This window comes from Delphinapterus leucas, chromosome 2, assembly GCF_059928025.1.
Source record: "Delphinapterus leucas isolate spDelLeu-1000000601 "Yukka" chromosome 2, BTC_Dleu_Yukka2, whole genome shotgun sequence".
Classification (NCBI taxonomy): Eukaryota; Metazoa; Chordata; class Mammalia; order Artiodactyla; family Monodontidae; genus Delphinapterus; species Delphinapterus leucas.
The window spans coordinates 114,119,421-114,137,494 of record NC_143130.1 but is presented as its reverse complement, the minus strand read 5'-3'; the positions used below and the strand labels follow the sequence as shown (position 1 = coordinate 114,137,494).

Sequence of the window (18,074 nt, the reverse complement as noted above, 5' to 3'; positions counted from 1 at the left end):
TATCTAAGGTGGAAAAAATATCAAAGCTCAAGGGAAAGAATATGTATTTTTTAAAACCATACTTCACGGTATAAATGGAAGCTATATAACCATACTCTGTTAAACATGAAACTAATAAGGCGTAGTTTAAAAACACTAATTTGCCAAATAATTAAAATGGGAAAGGTATAATTCATTCGTTTTGCCATTCTTATATCCCATTCCTGCATGCTGAAGACGGAAATCTTTATCACAAGGCGTTTCTCTTCAGGTACCCCCAAAGACTGGTCCACAGGAGAGAAATGGCAGAATGTAATCTGCTCTGAAAAGAGCATCTAAATTTGTAACTGTGGTGTAAGTGCCGGAAAATGAAACTCTCAACATTAAAATGGGAGAGAACTTAACCACGCGCAGAAACAAACCCGAAGACCTCGTAAGTGGCAAGGGCTGGAAATGCCAGGTGCCAGATCTAGTCGCCATGGCCTTTTGAGGCCCAGTAGGAAAGAGACAAGAGCAGGACCGCAGCAACCCGCTCACCCCTGAAGCCCCTTCTCCGGCACATCTGAGAGCCGAGTTCTCAAGCTAATGGCATCTCTTCCCTAAAAACTCAAAAGGGGAAGGGCTCTCGATGGTCTGAGAACGGGATTAAGCTATTGGAGGTCCGTCTCCGAACTGCACGCACCGCGACCGAGTGAGGGCGACAAGAAGAGGAATATGTCCTCACGGCAAGCACAAAACCGCAGGGAAGAGAAGGGAATAAGCCGGTACCTGTTTGTCTCTCTCGAATACTGGCTGCTGCGGCCGCCGCCATCTTGGCTCCCACCATACACTGCCCGGCTGGAGAGCGGAGCCCGATCATGACGTGGCCGCCCCGACCGCCCCGGAAGCAAAGATCGGAGGGGCGGGACCATAGAAAGCCGAACCCCGCCTCTTCCAGGGTGACCCTCCCATTCTCTCAGCTCTCTCCACAAAACTTAAGAGACCCAACGTGGGAATAATACCCGAACACCTGGCAGTGTTTACTTTCCAGCGGCGTAATAGTAGGAATTTTTATCCTGTCTAATCAAGCCACAGCTTCTCAAAGGGTAGCTGCTTTAAAGTGAGCTCTTTAGGGCAGGAGCGTGTTGTAGTGCTAAGAACCTAAATACTGAACTGTTAGTTTGGTCGTCTACAGATCTCTTGTGGTGATAATAATCTAGGAGCTTAAGGATCACAGGACTAAAGTAAATGAAGCTCCTGGAACAAAATTGGCACTTCAATGCTAGCTCCCTTTTCTGTTTCCCCAGTGCAGCAGGAGGGGTCTCCGTTTGCTCCTTTTCTGGGAAACAGGCAGCTTCGGAGCATTGCTCTAATCAGGCAGGTTTCTTAATCTCATCTGTTAGGCAAAATGGTCTAGCTGCATGGGGTTGTTTTGCCTACATGGACACAGAAGCCAGGAAGGCGCAAAATGGCAGTTCGTATTTTCCTCCTTTTAGTAACTGCAAAATCACAAAACATTACTTTGGCAGGGGGTGTAAGTGGATAGTGCAGGTGTCTTAATGTACACTTAAAGCCATATGACAAAATGTATCCAATATTAATGATTTCTAATTTAATCCATAGATTTTTTTTTACTGGATGTCAAAAATGGACACAACTCATTTCCCGTATGGTCAACAGAGTTCACTTAGGATATTGCGTTAGTTATTGAATATGTTCATTCTGAAGCTTCACCAAATTCTGAAATGAGAGACCCTGTGCCTCAAAAACTGGTTTGAAAACTTAACTTTTCGAATTTATGAGAAATTAAGTTACCCCAACGATTACATAAAGAGTAAATTTTTTAAACAAAACACAAAAGTTTATTTTTATGAAACCTGACAGGTTATCTCATTCTTAATGCCATTAGGGAACACCCTAGAACTGGACCTACATTTTTTTTCCTTGTGTAAATTTTTTTCACCTTTTTTGAGGGTATAATTGATAAATTTGGCAACATATCTGAAACGTACATTGTGATGATATGATATATATGTATACATTGTGAAAGAATTCCCCCCACTTAGTTATTTACCACATCTATCATCTCACATATATATATATATTTTTTTATTTTTTGGTGAAAACTTTTGAGTTCTACTCTCTTAGCATATTTCAATTATACAGTACAGTTAACTACAGTCACGTTATATATTAGATCCTCAGACCATACTCATCTTATAGCTGACTTTTTACTGCTTCCTATATGTGGAATAAAAAAAAGAAAACTGGAATCACCAATGAACTAGGTGTGTTGAAATTAAACAGAAATGACAGTTCCTGCCCTATGGGAAAGTTCTACTTAATTTTTTGTCTTCATGGAATATAAAATAAACAGGCTTTCCCACTGTCAACATCTGAGAGCCCAATCTTGTTCATTTGTTTACTTCTACTTTCAAATGCAAATCTACCTAACCATTTCAGAGCTCCAGCATAGACCTCCCAAAATATATGACTCATATGACATAGAACACTAAGGCATGTTTAACATTTGTGTACAGTATATACATTTGAAATGATAAAAACTGTCCTGACCAAGGAGTGCACACAGTGTGGGCAAACAAATGTATAGGAAATATATGTCCCACAGAACAGTGGCAGTAAACAAACAGTCCCTGTAATGCTAAGACTGAGTAAGGTATTTGTAATGTGTCTTTAGAATAAGGAAAGAATTAAACTATGGCTGTTAGAGTGTTAGTTAACCTAACTTTTTTAGCGGTTTAACTGACTCTACCTATCCAGATGTTGGGCTAAAATAATATAATTATTCTGGCAAACTATTATTTTACATTAGGGGATAGATAGTTTTAACAGAGAATACCTCAGAACAGCTCATTCAAGAGAGGTTCCTACCTGTCAGCCGATAATTGCTTGCAGGATCTCTCAAATGGGGAAAGGATCTATTATCTACACAGTATTGTCATAATCTTAACCTTGTTAAATCCTAACAAGTTACTTGATTTAGTTTATATAAGCACTTCACATTTAGTAGCAGAAACACATTTATTTAGAAAACTTCATTTTAAGTGTCATTTTTTTTGTTGCATCTGAAGTCTTTAAAAAAAGGGAAACTAGGCCGACATAAACTATCACCTAACATAATACCTGGCATACAGTAGATATTGGAATATGTTTGGCAATTTTAAAAGATAACAGTCAAAATGAGAACTTTAAAATAGGATTTCTTCAAAGCAATGCAAATTTTCCTAAACTATATGTAATACACATTCAAGTAATCCATCAATGTGTTTTTATGCTTTACATTGCATCACGCAGAGCATAAAACTAGTTTAATAGCTTATTGTAAAATTAGCAACAAAGCTGTGATAAGCACTATATATAAGAATTACACACTTATAAATAGAATCTTGTTCTAATCATTTTCTTATAATGACTGAATGTAAAAGGCAAAGTCACGGAGAAAACTTACCTATTATATTACACTCTCCTTTACTGCACATTTAGCATTGAGTACAAAAGTTCCAAGAGCTTCCATATAATTAGGGGAAAAAATTATAAGAAGTTTGGAATAAAGCAGAAGCCAAAGTAAATTCTCAAGTTAGTAATCAAATGAAAGCTTTTTACTTCACCCAAATAATGACTAATTTATAATATGGAAATTAAATATTACAAAGTATAAAGTCATGAGCTAGTTTCTGATATTTTAAAGAATCTTTACCTTAAATACTAAAATAGTAAAATGACTAAGTACAAGAATAGTAGAGAATTGTATAAATGCCTTCAGATGAAGTTCTCACCAAAAAATTTAAAATTATTAAAAAAAAATGAATATAAAACTAACCTAAGACCATTAACAGTAGATGCATACAAGGCGAATTTATGCTTTTTCTTGATAATGAGAGTAACAGAAAACAAACTTGAAATATATGGCATTTAGACGATTGAAATATTTAAGAAATACATATACACATTTATAAAGGTTTATAGCATAATTCCTTTTTAAAATCAATGTCAGTAGGAACTATGCATTGGCTATAACAATGAACAGAAAAAGAACAAACATAATACCAACCATTTGACATAGTAACAATGCAGAAAATAACCTATGTCAGGTTTCTCTGACATATCTTGACTGTAAAGATTAATCTAAAATCATACTGATGGAACATCCTTAAAGCCAGAAAATATTTTGCAATATGAATATTTATACTTCACTTTAAAAAGTGAATATACTAAGTTATTTACATCACTTTATCCCTAAGGCCCTGTCTACACATAAAAGAATTGAAACACTGTTTTTAATTGTAGCTAACCCAAGCACACTGCCTCCCCACCAGCCCTCCCCACCCAAAAAGCATGTGAGCTTTAACAGCTTTAATTACCACTGTAATTAAATGAATTCAAACTACAAATAACCAGAAAATAGCTTTAATTAGGTTTTCTGGTTTGTATTGGTTTAATGGCTTTTAAAATTTTATAAAAACTAGGTAGGTTAAGAAATAAAATATCCAGTTTATCAACACATTTGGAATAAAAGCTGTATGGTGAGGTTAAACCTCTTTTTTGATAATTGCTCCTTTAATTACTTTTGAAAATTTAACAGAATTCAACACAAGACAAAGAAATGCCTTGTTTAATGTTTTAAAACCTTCATGTTAAAGTTAAACGTTAATTTGCTGGGTCTGTTAGAAAATGTAACAAAATTTTACTAGGATCATGTTTTAGTTTTCCTTTGGTATTAATAACAGATTTATTACCAGTATCAAACCAATCCTGTCATTTGTCTTTAAAAATATCAATAATTTAAGGATGCTTCTTGGAAAGGATGAGAATATGGCTGATACCTGCTTTATGTAGCAAGAAAAATGTGCTTAAAACCAAGCATTTTACCTCTCATATGATTTATTCTGGTGAAAAACCCATTTATATTTGATAACAGATTAGGAACATTAGACTTTTCCAGTTTCTTCTTTTGCAAGAGTACAAATATGGTGACACAACTATGGGATTAGGTATCTTCAAATGTTTATTACATAATCTCTTGTTACTTCTAGGTATTCTTTGACTTTTAGTAGCATTAATAAAGTTTAAAAAAGGAAATGGAAGAGTTTATAGAAGGATAACAGTTAATTCTGCATGGTTGAGATTAGAGTGGGTTTTTCATTCTATTTGTAATTCTTTCTTACACATTTCTACATTGTTTGTATAACAGGTACCTTTCAAAAGCAAAGAAGATAACTATATAATGCAATGGTGCCAGCTTACCTTTCATACAACCATCTTGATAATAAATAACTGTCACATAGCCAAACCTACCAAATGGCAATCCACAGAGATCATTCTATTCAGATAACCTAAAATGTGGATCAGACATAATGTGGTCTAATACCACACGTGGGATACAGGAAAAAAAAAAAATCCTATGATTAAAGCCAAAGGCTTTAAAGAAGACACTTACTTAGGGATTTTCAACTGTATTTTAATCCACCTCAGAAGTGTTTTAAGACTATGGAATGTCCATAGATTCTAGAATATTTGTGCAATTCTGCTTTTTAATATAATACTTCCCTTTAGGCATAATCTAATTGCAGTGTGGATCTATTTTAACATAACTTAATAATCTAAAAACATTTTTAACTAATTTAGTGCCATCCTAGAAAAGGATACATATAACACATACCCCAAAATATGACTTTGATTTATATAAGAAGATTTATCATTTAGCTTTCCTATTTAATGCTTTAAAATAAAATAAGTAATAATTTGAAAATTGCATAAAACTAGAAAAATCACTGTGGCATCCTATAGCTAATCCCAATTTACAAAAACAGTGAGTACAAGTTTTCTTATTATATATAGCATGCTACTATAGTTGAAGAAAGTCTGTACAGCCATTCTAAAAGTATTTATATTGAGGTTTATGAAGCATGTATATTAAGAAAATAGAAAAGTATCAACTTTGGTACACCTTAACAAAAAAACTTTTTAGCTTAAGTGGCCAAAATATTCCTTTATGTTCATATCATATATTTTATTGGGCCAAGTTTGCTCAAAAGTGATGATGGACAGATTTCTGAAACAAAAAGTATCAACAGCAGCTTTTAAAGAAGCATCTCTTTGTTCAAAACAGTTAATGTCCAATGAAGTGAGAATTTTCTTCCTTTTCTAATCTTAGAGTGTTTTTTATGGCAAAGTCCATATTTTCTTGAAATTCTTTATAGGTACTGGTGATAGGAAGAGCTAAGCAGTTATTACACTTGTTTCCAACAGGAAAATCCATATGAAGGCACTCAATTGATGGAGTGGGTTTAAATCCAGCAGGTGGAATGGAACTGCAACCAGTAGCAAAAATAAGAATGTCTTCCATTGTTACTGTAGATTTACCATCTGAAAAGAATACCAAAAAAGGAAAAAAAGAAAAAAAAATCCATGTTATATATTGCTACCATCATAGACTCTTCCCCAACTAGACTAGACATGTTGAAAAGCAGAGACACCCACATTAACAGAGATGCATAAGAGGAAAACTAAATCACTAAGTGTAGTAATAGGAAAATGGTATATTGAATACATGTTTATTTGAATTTCAAAGTAGGACTCATACAATAATTTGGTTGACCTACTCACTGTATATTTAAATGTCTTCCTTAATATAAAATTATCATATAGTCCAAGAGGTTCAGTAGGTTTTGAAACTCCATCTTTCGGGGATATGATCCTACAAACAATTTTAAACCAATTCTAGACCATTGCTATTTGATAAACTATTTCAACAAAGGAAAAACTAAGATGGTATAAAACATCCAAACAACCTAGCTAAAAAATTTTCAACTAAAAGTTAAATTGTTTTACACCATATTAAACAGAATGAATTTACACTGTTAAGGCTCAATGATAAATATCATTACCATGCTCTGACCAATGGATGAGGAATAATTCAATTTAACTTAAAATTTAAAAAGGTGAAGTAAGTGACTAGCTTTGAGACTATCCTGTGCTGTGGCAATCACCCGTATATTTAAAGTTTTCTAGGAAGAATGCCTCTCACTTCAAATTACCTAGAGGAAAACAACCAAAAAATATAACTTTACTATGTAACCTTTCCTATCACTTTCAACTCAGTCATATAAACTTGTTTTGAAACAAGTTTTGTAAATAGTTAGATTAAAGTCTTACTATAAAAAGCAAAAACTCCAAGAAATAAATATCCCAAAACAAAATTTCTATGACAGTTAAATAAAAATAAAACATCTACATACCCTCAATAGCCTGTAAGTAACTGTTCCAAAACCCCAAAGCCTGTACGTCAGATAATGTGTGTACTGTAAAAAGATCACTAAGAATTTTTGTGGAAAGATTCTCAGGTTTATGACAGAAGATGTTACAAAATGCTTCTGGATAAGTCTGAATTTTCTCCAAAACACCAAGAGTTCTCAGACCCTGTTTAAAACTTAAGAGAAGAAAAACAATGAGCCAACATTCATACACATGTGTTTGGAATGAACATTTCTAGCTAATTTACTATCACATATATGTGTGAAAAAGACAGAAAAAAAAAAGATGTGGGAAAAAAAAGGTGAGGAAAAACAAAGAAAAATATGGATACACTTTATGTGATATGGTATTTTCAAATCAATAACAAGCAAATGTATTAATATAAAATGAATATTTTCCATGCCTACATTATTTGGCTTTATGGAATAGTTTTAAAATTAAGCTAACAATTTTTTATTAAAAGGAAAAAAGTAGATATCTAAAATTTTACGCTTCAAAGCTAGTTAGTATAAAATGAAAGACTGCAAAGAAAAAGAAGCATAAACTTGAGCCACATAAAAATTGTAAACTTATGTATTGCTAAAAAGAAATTAACAAATACAAAACAAAGTGGGAAAATATTGATACATGATAGAACACTAATTTCTCTAATATAACAAAAATACAAATCATTTTCTAAAAGAACTCAATAGGAAATACAAAATATGAATGCATCATTAAGAAAATACAAGTAACAAATGAATTTTTAAAAATGCACATTCTCACTAATAAGCAAAGAATGAAGAAGATACCATTTTTGCCTACCAGACTGACTAACCCTAACTGTGGCTCTGGATTCCCTATCCACGTCCTCAGGTACCCTGCTACACTGACTCATCTTCCCTTCTATTAGCTCTTCCTCAAGAGCACAAAAATATGCTTATCTTTCCCATCTTTGAATAAGGGAAAAAATTCACTCAATCCCATCTGCTTTCCTTTGAGACAACCTATGTGAAAGACTTACCTACATTTACTGTCTCCTTTTCTTAATTTCCTATTCACTTTCCCTCCACTCCTTTCTACATCTCAGGAATAACTGCCCTAAGTGCATGAATGATGTATGGGATCAGTCTCCTGGTTTCCCCTTATATCTCTGGCCAAACCTTCCGAGTCTCTTACAAAGCTTATTCTTTCTTTGCTTTGCCTTAAATGCTACTGTTTGTCCCTCATGGATCTGTAACAAGGCAAATTTCTCTTTTTTCTTACCATATCCCATGGCTTTATTTAAGCAGGTTTATGTTCATTAACTATAAAATCTGTTATTTCCAGCCCAGAATATATACCCAACAGACTGCTGGGTACCACATATTCCAAGCACCCAAACCTATTAAGTCCAAAAGAAAGTTAATTATCTTACTACCAAAATCAGAACCGTAAGTGACAACAAATGCCTCCATTATTCACCCTATTAGTATAGCTAAATCTGAAAGTCATTCTTAACTCTTCCCTCTGCCACTCCTAATTACAAATCCCATGAATTTCCTTTTTTGAAATCCCTTTTATCTGCTCATTTCTCCATATACCAGTGGAACTGTTGTACCAGGTATGTAAGCTTCCAAGTTGATTTTCCATGTAAACCCCCATACTGTCATTCATCCTTAGGTATGTTGGATGGAGGCCCCCAAAAGATATGTCCACATCCTATTCCCTGGAACCTGTGAATGTGATCTTAGTTGGAAAAAGGGTCCAGGCAGATGTAATTAAGTTAACGATCTTGAAATCATTCTACCTAGGTTATCTGGGCTCACCCTAAGTCCAATGACAACTGTCTTTATAAAAGATAGAGAGGAAAAGGCCATGTGATATAGATTCAGAGATTGGAGTTATGCAACCACAAGCCACCAGAAGCTAAAAGAAGCAAAGAATGGATTCTCTTCCTAAATTCCCAGAAAGAATGAAGCCCTGCCAACACTGAGACTTTGGACTTCTAGCCTCCAAAAATATGGGAGAATAAATTTCTTTTGTTTTGAGCCACTCAGTTTGTGATAATTTTTTACAACTGCCATAGGAAACTAATAATACACACTCTGCACATGAAATAAAGTCCAAACTCCTTAACATGGCTTTTAAGGTCCTCCACAATACAATTGCTGCCTTTTTTGCTTGCTTTTAACTTTCACCTTACACCTACCTTTGAAGCAAATTTCAGCCAAACTTAAATTCACCTTTATAATTTTACTTTTAATTAAAATGAAATATTTCAAGCTTATATAAAAATCCAGGAAATAACAGAAAACCATGACTGTAACTTGATTTTGAAAGACATTAACATTTTATGTTTGCTCAGATTATTTTTAAGAAAATATTCTATTCACTCAACTAAATCTGCCCATTCATCAGTTTCCCTTCTCTCCTTTTACAAAGAAAACTATCTGAAACTGCTATTTACCTATTCTGAAATTTTTACTATAGCCTGCATTTCATTTTAGTTTCACTATATATGTATCCCTAAAAAATAACTAGTATTGGTTTGCTTGTTTTGAAACTTTCCAATAATGGTACCATACTGTATGCTTATTTTTCTGCAATTTGCTTTTTTGAGAGTAATTTTTTCTAATTGTTATATAGTAATAGTTATTACTACATTTAGGAAACTAGTTCTGTCACTTTATTTTGGGCAACTGTACTGAATTACAAAAAAATTTTTTATTCCTTCCTGCCGATTTTTGTATTTTTAAAACAAAATTCCAATTTACCTTCTATTTAAAAAGTTATACTAATTCTTATTTTTTAAATGCTTACCTCAAAATTTTAATCGGCATATTTGAAATCTAAAGTGAATCAGGTATTTACCCTCTTCCTGAACAATACAAAGACCTTAGAACACTTGCAACTCTGGTAGCTCTCTCTTCCTATGCTACTTAAACATTTTGTTCCACCTTGTATCATAAATCCCCAAAGTAAACATTAATTTTGTGTACAATCAGTGTTTAGTTACTCTAAAATTAACAAATTTCTTTCGTTACCATTCCTTCTCACGTGTACACCTCCCTGTTAGTGTCCTTTACCTCTTGTAACCTTGCTACACTCTTTACAGAAGCAGTTCTAAGATTATTTTAGTTGGACAGTCATCTAGACTACCAATGATAATTTTAATTCTTCGAATAATTAATAACATTCACTTATTCATTTAGTCTTGTTGCTCTACTAGGACCTCCAGCATATTGTAGAAATGAAGGGGGTAATTATATGTATCTCAGGCTTGTCATGGCCTTAAGAGGAACGTCTATCACACTTCATTAAGGATAATGTTTGCTGAATCTTTACTAACTAATCTTTATAAGGATATTTCAAATTGTTAGCTTAAAATTATGTATAAATGTTTAAATGCAGCAATTGCTTTTTTTGCATGTATAACTGTATGAAGGTTGTTTGATTTTTCTCTTTTAATCTATTAGTGGAGTGCACTAAAGCAAGATTTTTTTTTTTTTGATGTTCTACCTGCCTTGCTTCCTTTTATAAACAGTCCTCAGAATTGTTAGTAAATTTTGAGGCCATGTTGCTAGATACAAATATATTCAAGACTGCTGAATCCTAAAGAATTTGTTCTTTTTAACACTATTAGGGTCATTTAAGGACAAGGCTTTTTAAAAAGATTATTAGAATTTCTCTCTTTTTTTGCTTTAAAATCATTTATTTGCAATGCAATTTAAGATCCTCTGTTTTTTAAATATGAATCTAAGCTATTTACATGTAATATAATTACCTATATGTTTTCTATCTTATGTTTTCTTTGAGCATGTGTTTTCCCTTGCTTGTTTTCATCCCTCTTTTTCTGTTCACTATATGATTAAATATGTTTTCTTTATTTCTACCCCCAGCCCCATCAAACTGGTTTGGAAGTTACACACTCTATTCCTGTTATTTTAGAGTTTTCCCTTAAAATATATATACTTGGCTTAACAATCTTAAGGTAATTAATGCTTCCCCACTACTACCTCAAGAATACAAGTTCCTTAAAACAATAAATACAATATCCATTCTCTTCTTACAGATGAACCTTTAGCTAGTATTTTAATTATTTTAACCATTTCTTACCAAAATTTAGTTGTCTTTTAAATGGCCAATGCTTGTTTTTATTTATTCAGGTCTTTTCATTTCTTTGCTTACTCCTGGTGCTTGTATCTTACTTTTTCCTTCTGGGTTCAATTTCTTTCTTCCTTAAGTAGGTATTTTATTAATCTCTCCAGGAAAGAAGTAAACCTGTCTCAAAATGTCTTTATTTCCTCCTCTCTCTTGAATGATAACGTAACTAGCTCTGTGAAGTTACTATCTTGGCTGTCTGTTTTCAACGTTGATGTCACTGAAAAAAAGGCGTCCAATATAATTGATGCTCATTTTTACAATAATGTCTTTTTGCTCAGAACACAATTTCATCACAAAGTACACTACACTTCAGCATGTTAAGCCCTGTGAACCTGAAGAACTTCTCAAGCAGCATTTTCTATAATATTGCCCAGCCTCCGTCTCTTTTGTCAAATATATGTGTGGGTGCTCTTATTCTAACTTTCATGACATTTCTTGTTTCAGTCCTTTTCTCTCTTTTTCTCTTCAATGGCCTAGCATTTAACAACCACCAAGTTTCATTTCCATGATCATTTTTGTTTCTGTTTCGTTTTCCTTGTTTTTCTGTTGGTTGCTTGATTATTTTTTTGGATTCCATTTTTATCTATAGTGTTTTGAGTGTATTTCTATGTGCAGATTTTTAAAAAATGTAATAATTTACTGCTGCCAACATTTTATCAGTTCAAGTATAGAAACATTACTTCCCTTCATGTCCCTTTGCCTTTTGCTGTTTATAATTTCCTAAGTATTTCTTTTATATACATTGTGAACCACATTAGAGAATGTTATCATTTTTGCCTCAGCCATCAAACATAATTTAGTAGACACAAGAGGAGACATGCTTTTATTCTTTTCATTATTCTTTCTTCCTTCCTGATGTTACAAGATTCCACCTTTAATAATTTGCTTTCTATTTCAAAAAATTCCCATAGGCATTCTTTTAGGGTAGGTCTGCTGGTGACAAATCGTTTAGTTTTCCTTCAAATAAGAATGTCTAGACTTCTCTCAGCTGTGTCCTTGCTGAGATCCCCAGCTGGTCTGCTTTCATCTCTCTACCTTTCAAAAGTCTTCTTAAGTTTGTTTTATAAACACTGTTCAGGGTTTTTAAGTGTGCTTATCAGGAAGAATAGAGAGAAGAGTGTCTATTCCACGTTATCCACAACTGGAAGTCTATGATCATTTTTCAACTTAGAAGCACTATTTGATTCATTTCACATTTTATGTTTGGTTTTTTTTTTTTCTTTTAAATCACTGTAATAACTTTTTATGTCTCAGTTTGTCCTGTTATTTAAATCCTTGATGTGCTATTCCCAATACTTGCTGTTTAGGATGGTTGTGTTTTGTCTTTTATTGGAACCTCCTCTTCTTTAGCAATGTAACTTTAGCATTCCCATCAGGCTCAGGCTGTAGAAATTTCCCTAAACACTGTTACGTATTTGCTTTTGCCTGGCACTCTGTAAGTACTACGAATCCTAAGACCAATTACTTTGTTAATGTCTTTGGTTCAGATTGGGGTCCATTCAGAATGCCAAACCCAAGTTTGGGGCAAACTGAGGGTTCTGATTTCATATGACATTTAGGGTACCATGGCTTTTTTGTTTTTAATAGATCTTTACGGGAGCATAATTACTTCACAATACTATGTTAGTTTCTGTTGCACAACAAAATGAATCAGCCATATGCATATACATGTCCCCATATCCCCTCCCTCTTGAGCCTCCCTCCCACCCTCCCTATCCCACCCCTCTAGGTCATCACAAAGCACTGAGCTAATCTCCCTGTACTATGCTGCAGCTTCCCACCAGCCAACTACTTTACATTCGGTAGTGTATATATGTGGATGCTACTCTCACTTCCCCCCAGCTTCGCCCTCCTACCCCATGATGAACCTAGTTGCAGGGCAGGAATAAAGAGGTACTATGGCTTTTGATTTCCTTGTTATTTCTGACATCTACAGGACTCTTGAGCTTTAAAATATTGTTTTTTGTTATATGATTTATCTTTCACATAAAAGGAGGGATCAGTCTTCAGCTTCTTTTCTCTTGCCCTCTTCATCTTGATCTGCCTAACTCCTATTTATAAATCAGGGTTTAATTTAAACACCACTTATACAGATAGGGAAGCCTTTCCTGACAACTAGACTACTCATACCTATAAACACACACACACACACACAAAATAAACAAACAGCAATGAATTATCTAACTTAGCAATGAGAAAAAATCCATCTGTAGACATATGAATTCCTTGGGAAAAAAATATTTTGTACATCTATGTCATTAAGAGATACATTTCAAATAAGTTTTTAAATAACTGTATCAAAATTTATAATATATTTGGATTATTCTATGTATTAATCATAATTATGAATGGTAATTCTTAACTGTAAGAAAATTTTGCTATGTAAGAGTCTTATAGTCAGAGACACTTGGATACATTTTAAACAGTTATGTAACAGTGTTACTTTAATTACAGTATTAAAAATACATTGGAGTGCTTCCCTGGTGGCTCAGTGGTTAAGAGTCCACCTGCCAATGCAGGGGACATGGGTTCGAGCCCTGGTCTGGGAAGATCCCACATTGCTGTGGAGTAGCTGGGCCTGTGTGCTACAACTGCTGAGCCTGTGTTCTAGAGCCTGCGAGCTACAACTGCTGAGCCTGTGAGCAGCAACTGCTGAGGCCCGCGAGCCTAGAGCCCATGCTCCACAACAAGAGAAGCCACCGCAATGACAGGCCCGCACACTGCAATGAAGAGTAGCCCCCGTTTGCCACAGCCAGAGAAAGCCCGCGTGCAGCAATGAGGACCCAATGCAGCCAAAAATAAATAAATAAATTAAAAAAAAATATATATATTGGAAATTATATCCTTTACAACTGTTTAAGCTTATGATGTCATATTAAATTTTAATTTGGAAGAGTGCTTAAGTTCTGTAGAGCTCTAAAAAAGGAATGAGGACCATATACTGTCAAGTAAAAAATGAGGAGGAAAAAGGGTGGATAGTATGTTACTATTTATCTAATAAAAGAAATGAATATACACACACACATATACTCATATATTTATCTGCTATCAGTTAAAAAAAATAATGGAAGGATAAACAGTAAAAGCCACTAAAATAATTACTTCATAGGGGATGGAAGGTAGGTGTGATAAGGATGAAAGCTATCCTTATCTTAATATAATTTGTATGACAGAGCTGAGTCCTTTCAATGTACTGTCATCATAGATTTGACTTTGGAATCATGCAAACATTTTATATAATTTTAAAATAAAATCAAACTTTAATAAAAGTCAATAAAAAGAAAAAATAAGATAAAAAATGAAAATAAAATGTATACCCAGTTAGTAATATAACAACAAAGAAAATAACTATGCCAAATGACTTTAAAACACAGTAATTTGACTGCATAGCCCTAGAACAAAAAGAAATAGAAAAACAAGTTTAACCTATTTTCAATAATGTTATGTTACTGATGATAATGTTGGCATTATCATTCTGTGACTATAATTTACGAAATGTGGATTAAATCAAGGAATTACTCATACTCTAATTCATCAATGTCTTTGAGAACTGGGATTATGAACATGGGACAAAGAAAAAGTCAAAAATCTTGTAGTAGTGAATCTGAAGTATCAGTAGAAACCTATGATGTATTTTATCTTAAAAAAATAAAAAAAAACCAACAAAAAACCCCTATATTTCTTCTTTTAGTCCACTGAAAAGGCCTAGAAACTATGACCAACGTGGCAAAAACAAGCATCCCTAGCATCCAGATTGTGGATTTGAAATACCATTTCCCATTCAAAGAAACAAAGCTCATTAGGCCAGAATGTACAAAAGGAGCATGAAACACCTTGTCATACCATATAGCAAGAAGGCTATCAAAGACCATTAAGGGTCAACATCAAAAGAACTCAGAAGAAACAACATAAAGAGGTTTATACTGGTTAAAGATGAGACAATCTGAACTTCAGTAAGGATAACCAACTATAACAGTTTTGAATACATTAAATACATAGATTAATGATACTGAAATTTTTTAATTTGCTTGAAAATAAAACTGGAGTCAGTAACAAGGGAAGGCTAGCTAAACGAGACTGGCCACTGGTTGGTTGATAACTGTTAGATCTGGGTGGTGATTACATGGTGTATCACTCTGCCTACTTTCATATATATTTTAGGTTTCCCACTATTAAAAGAACAGCAGCATGTGAGAACATAAAAATAATTTTTATTTAGAAAAATTAATTATAAATTGAGATAACGATTACTTTTCCTACCTAAACAGTATACATTTAAGCAATTCTGTGTAGAATGTTAAGAACAGTATTCATCCTTAAGAGGTTAGTCTTAAAGCATTAGTTTAAAATAGCATTTACATTTTATCAAATATATCTCACATTGTAAGACAATTAACCACTTTAAACATGTAATTTGAGAGAATCCTTAACATATGAACAACTTACCTTTCAAAAGGTGCTTGGACTCTCTTAATTACATGATAAACAAGTATGTCTTTTGCCAACATATATTTATCACTTAATGATGTTATAAGTCTTAGGCATCCAATAAGCTCTAGGTAGTTATAATATTCATTTATTAAAGAGTTTAAGTCAGCCACAGTTGCTGCAGTATTTATCTGTAATGAAGAAGAAAATACACCCAGTTCACTCATTTACTTGTGAAAGATATTTACATTTCAAATGACACATTACTTTATACTCAGTTCTTGAGTACACCTGGGTGAAGTGAAAGTATACTAAGAATTATTTTCCTAGAATAAATGTCTGATAATCCAGTTTAATAAATACTGTATATTTCTGCCAAAACCTAGGTTTCAAGAAATCTAGACTATAATGCCACTTTAATATAGGAAATTACTTCCATAAAAGGTGGTAACTGGTATAGAACAGTTACATAGCACTAGAGAGGCAAGAAAGAAGACCTGCAGAGATTTCATGAAAGAAAGAATAGCTGAGATTTTAAAAAATGGATACACTCAAGAGTATTTGAGGGAACAACATAAACAAAGATATACTTAACCATTTATGTGCCAGACACTTTCACATAGGTTAGCTCTTGAACAAAGTTACAGAGGGAGAAAGATAAAATTAGGAGGCAAAGTCCATTTGAATGGAAAATCTCCTTGCTATTTCTTTCTTCCAAAAAACTCTTCTTCCAGGTATTTACATGATTCCCTCATTTATTTCAGATCTCTCCTGTGACCTCAGAAGTTTTTCCTGACTACCCTGTTCAAACTACCTTCACACTCTAATAGTTGCATATATGTTCTCATCCTTCCAAACCCATCACCCTAAGTTTTAGCTGGGCATATAGCCAAACTTACCTTAAAGCTAGTGTGGCCTTATGTGACTAAGGGCTGTCCAATGGGACATGAGTGAAAATGTGTCAAATTTCCCTGCACTCTACTTCCACTTTCTCCCTGTACAGCAAGCTTCAGCTATGAAGACAATATCCTAAATGATTACACAACAAGAGGAAGGAATCCAATTCTCTGGGTGACTTGGTGTATCACAATTGTACCTTAAAACAGGAGCCATTTCTGTAAAGGCCAGATAGCATTTTATGCTTTGTGGGCCATACGGTGCTTGTCACAACTACTAAACTCCACCACTGTAGTGTAAAAGCAGTCACAGACACGTAACAAATGGGTGTGTTTGTGTTCCAATACAACTTTAAAAAGGCAGCAGGCAAGACTTGGCCTACAGCTATAGTTTGCCAACTCCTACTCTAAAATCTAGATTTTAGAAAAAAATAAATATCTGCCTTTTTTGAGCCATTGTCTTTTGGGTCTCTTTGTTACAGAAGCTTAGCCTATGCTTTAACTTACTATACCCCAAGCATTATCTTGGAAAAGATATCCTTCCTCTTATTCTGTTCTATTTTTATAATATATTTTACTACATGACAGTATATTATATATTTATTTATCTTGTCGTTCCTCTAATATGTAAATTCCAAGAAGGCAGGGGCTTTGTTTGGTTCACTACTTTATCTTCAGTGATAAAACAGTATGGGATACAGGGACTTCCCTGGTGGCACAGTAGTTAAGATTCCGCGTTCCCAGTGCAGGGGGTCCGGGTTCGATCCCTGGTCAGGGAACTAGATCCCACATGCGTGTCGCAACTAAGAGTTCACATGCCACAACTAAGGAGCCCACCAGCTGCAACTAAGGAGCCCACCTGCCACAACTAAGACCTGGGAGAACCAAATAAATAATAAAAACAAACAAAAAACCATATGGGGTACATAGCACCTTGTAGATATATATATATCTGTTGACTAAATCAGTGAAGGAACACTGGCTAGGAGTACAAAAACTGGAGTTAGTAAAGCCATGAGGAGAGCTCCAAGTGCCCTAATGAAGAACTCGAACTCCATTCAATAGGCAATGAGAATCCATTAGGATTCCTGAGGAAGAAAGCAATGTGGTCAAACCTGTACTTGTGAAAGAATCATCCTGAAGAAGATGATTAGAATAATATCTTAATTGTTTAAACTTAGATATAACCTGAGTTTGGTATAGTAAACATACTAGAAATAAGAAGGAAAGGCCACTGTTAGAGACATATGACTTGACACAAACTGATAAATGGAGTATGGAAGAATGAAAACAACCCTGTCTCCAGAATAACTTGGAAATAAGAAATCTCTTGAAAAGAAAAGGAAAATCAGGCAAAAAACCAAATTCTGGGAAAAAAATTATTTCTGTCCT

At 34.0% G+C, this 18,074-nt stretch overlaps 2 protein-coding genes across 15 annotated transcripts in view; both read right to left on the bottom strand.

The window, feature by feature from the left end:
* SCFD1 (sec1 family domain containing 1) overlaps positions 1–862 on the bottom strand; it is a 134,825-nt gene extending 133,963 nt beyond the window's left edge. For 5 of the 9 annotated variants that reach the window (XR_016392151.1, XR_016392156.1, XR_016392155.1 and 2 more), the window contains exon 1: positions 748–862. Coding sequence is in view for 3 of the 9 variants with exons in the window: in XM_089907543.1 (XP_089763669.1) it covers positions 748–838 (91 nt within the window). In the remaining 6 variants the exon portion in view is untranslated. The remainder of the gene's footprint in view (positions 1–747) is intronic. The other 4 variants (XR_016392152.1, XR_016392153.1, XR_016392154.1 and 1 more) reach the window with 1 other exon arrangement.
* Positions 863–2,045: 1,183 nt separating this feature from the next.
* G2E3 (G2/M-phase specific E3 ubiquitin protein ligase) overlaps positions 2,046–18,074 on the bottom strand; it is a 51,553-nt gene continuing 35,524 nt past the window's right edge. For 4 of the 6 annotated variants that reach the window (XM_022553497.2, XM_022553495.2, XM_022553500.3 and 1 more), the window contains 3 exons: positions 15,805–15,977; positions 7,218–7,408; positions 2,046–6,345 (listed from right to left, as the gene is read on the bottom strand). In XM_022553497.2, the coding sequence (XP_022409205.1) occupies positions 6,089–6,345; positions 7,218–7,408; positions 15,805–15,977 (621 nt within the window). In that variant the 3' untranslated portion in view covers positions 2,046–6,088. Of the gene's footprint in view, positions 6,346–7,217; positions 7,409–11,310; positions 11,576–15,804; positions 15,978–18,074 lie in introns of those variants that run through there. The other 2 variants (XR_002641938.2, XR_002641937.2) reach the window with 2 other exon arrangements.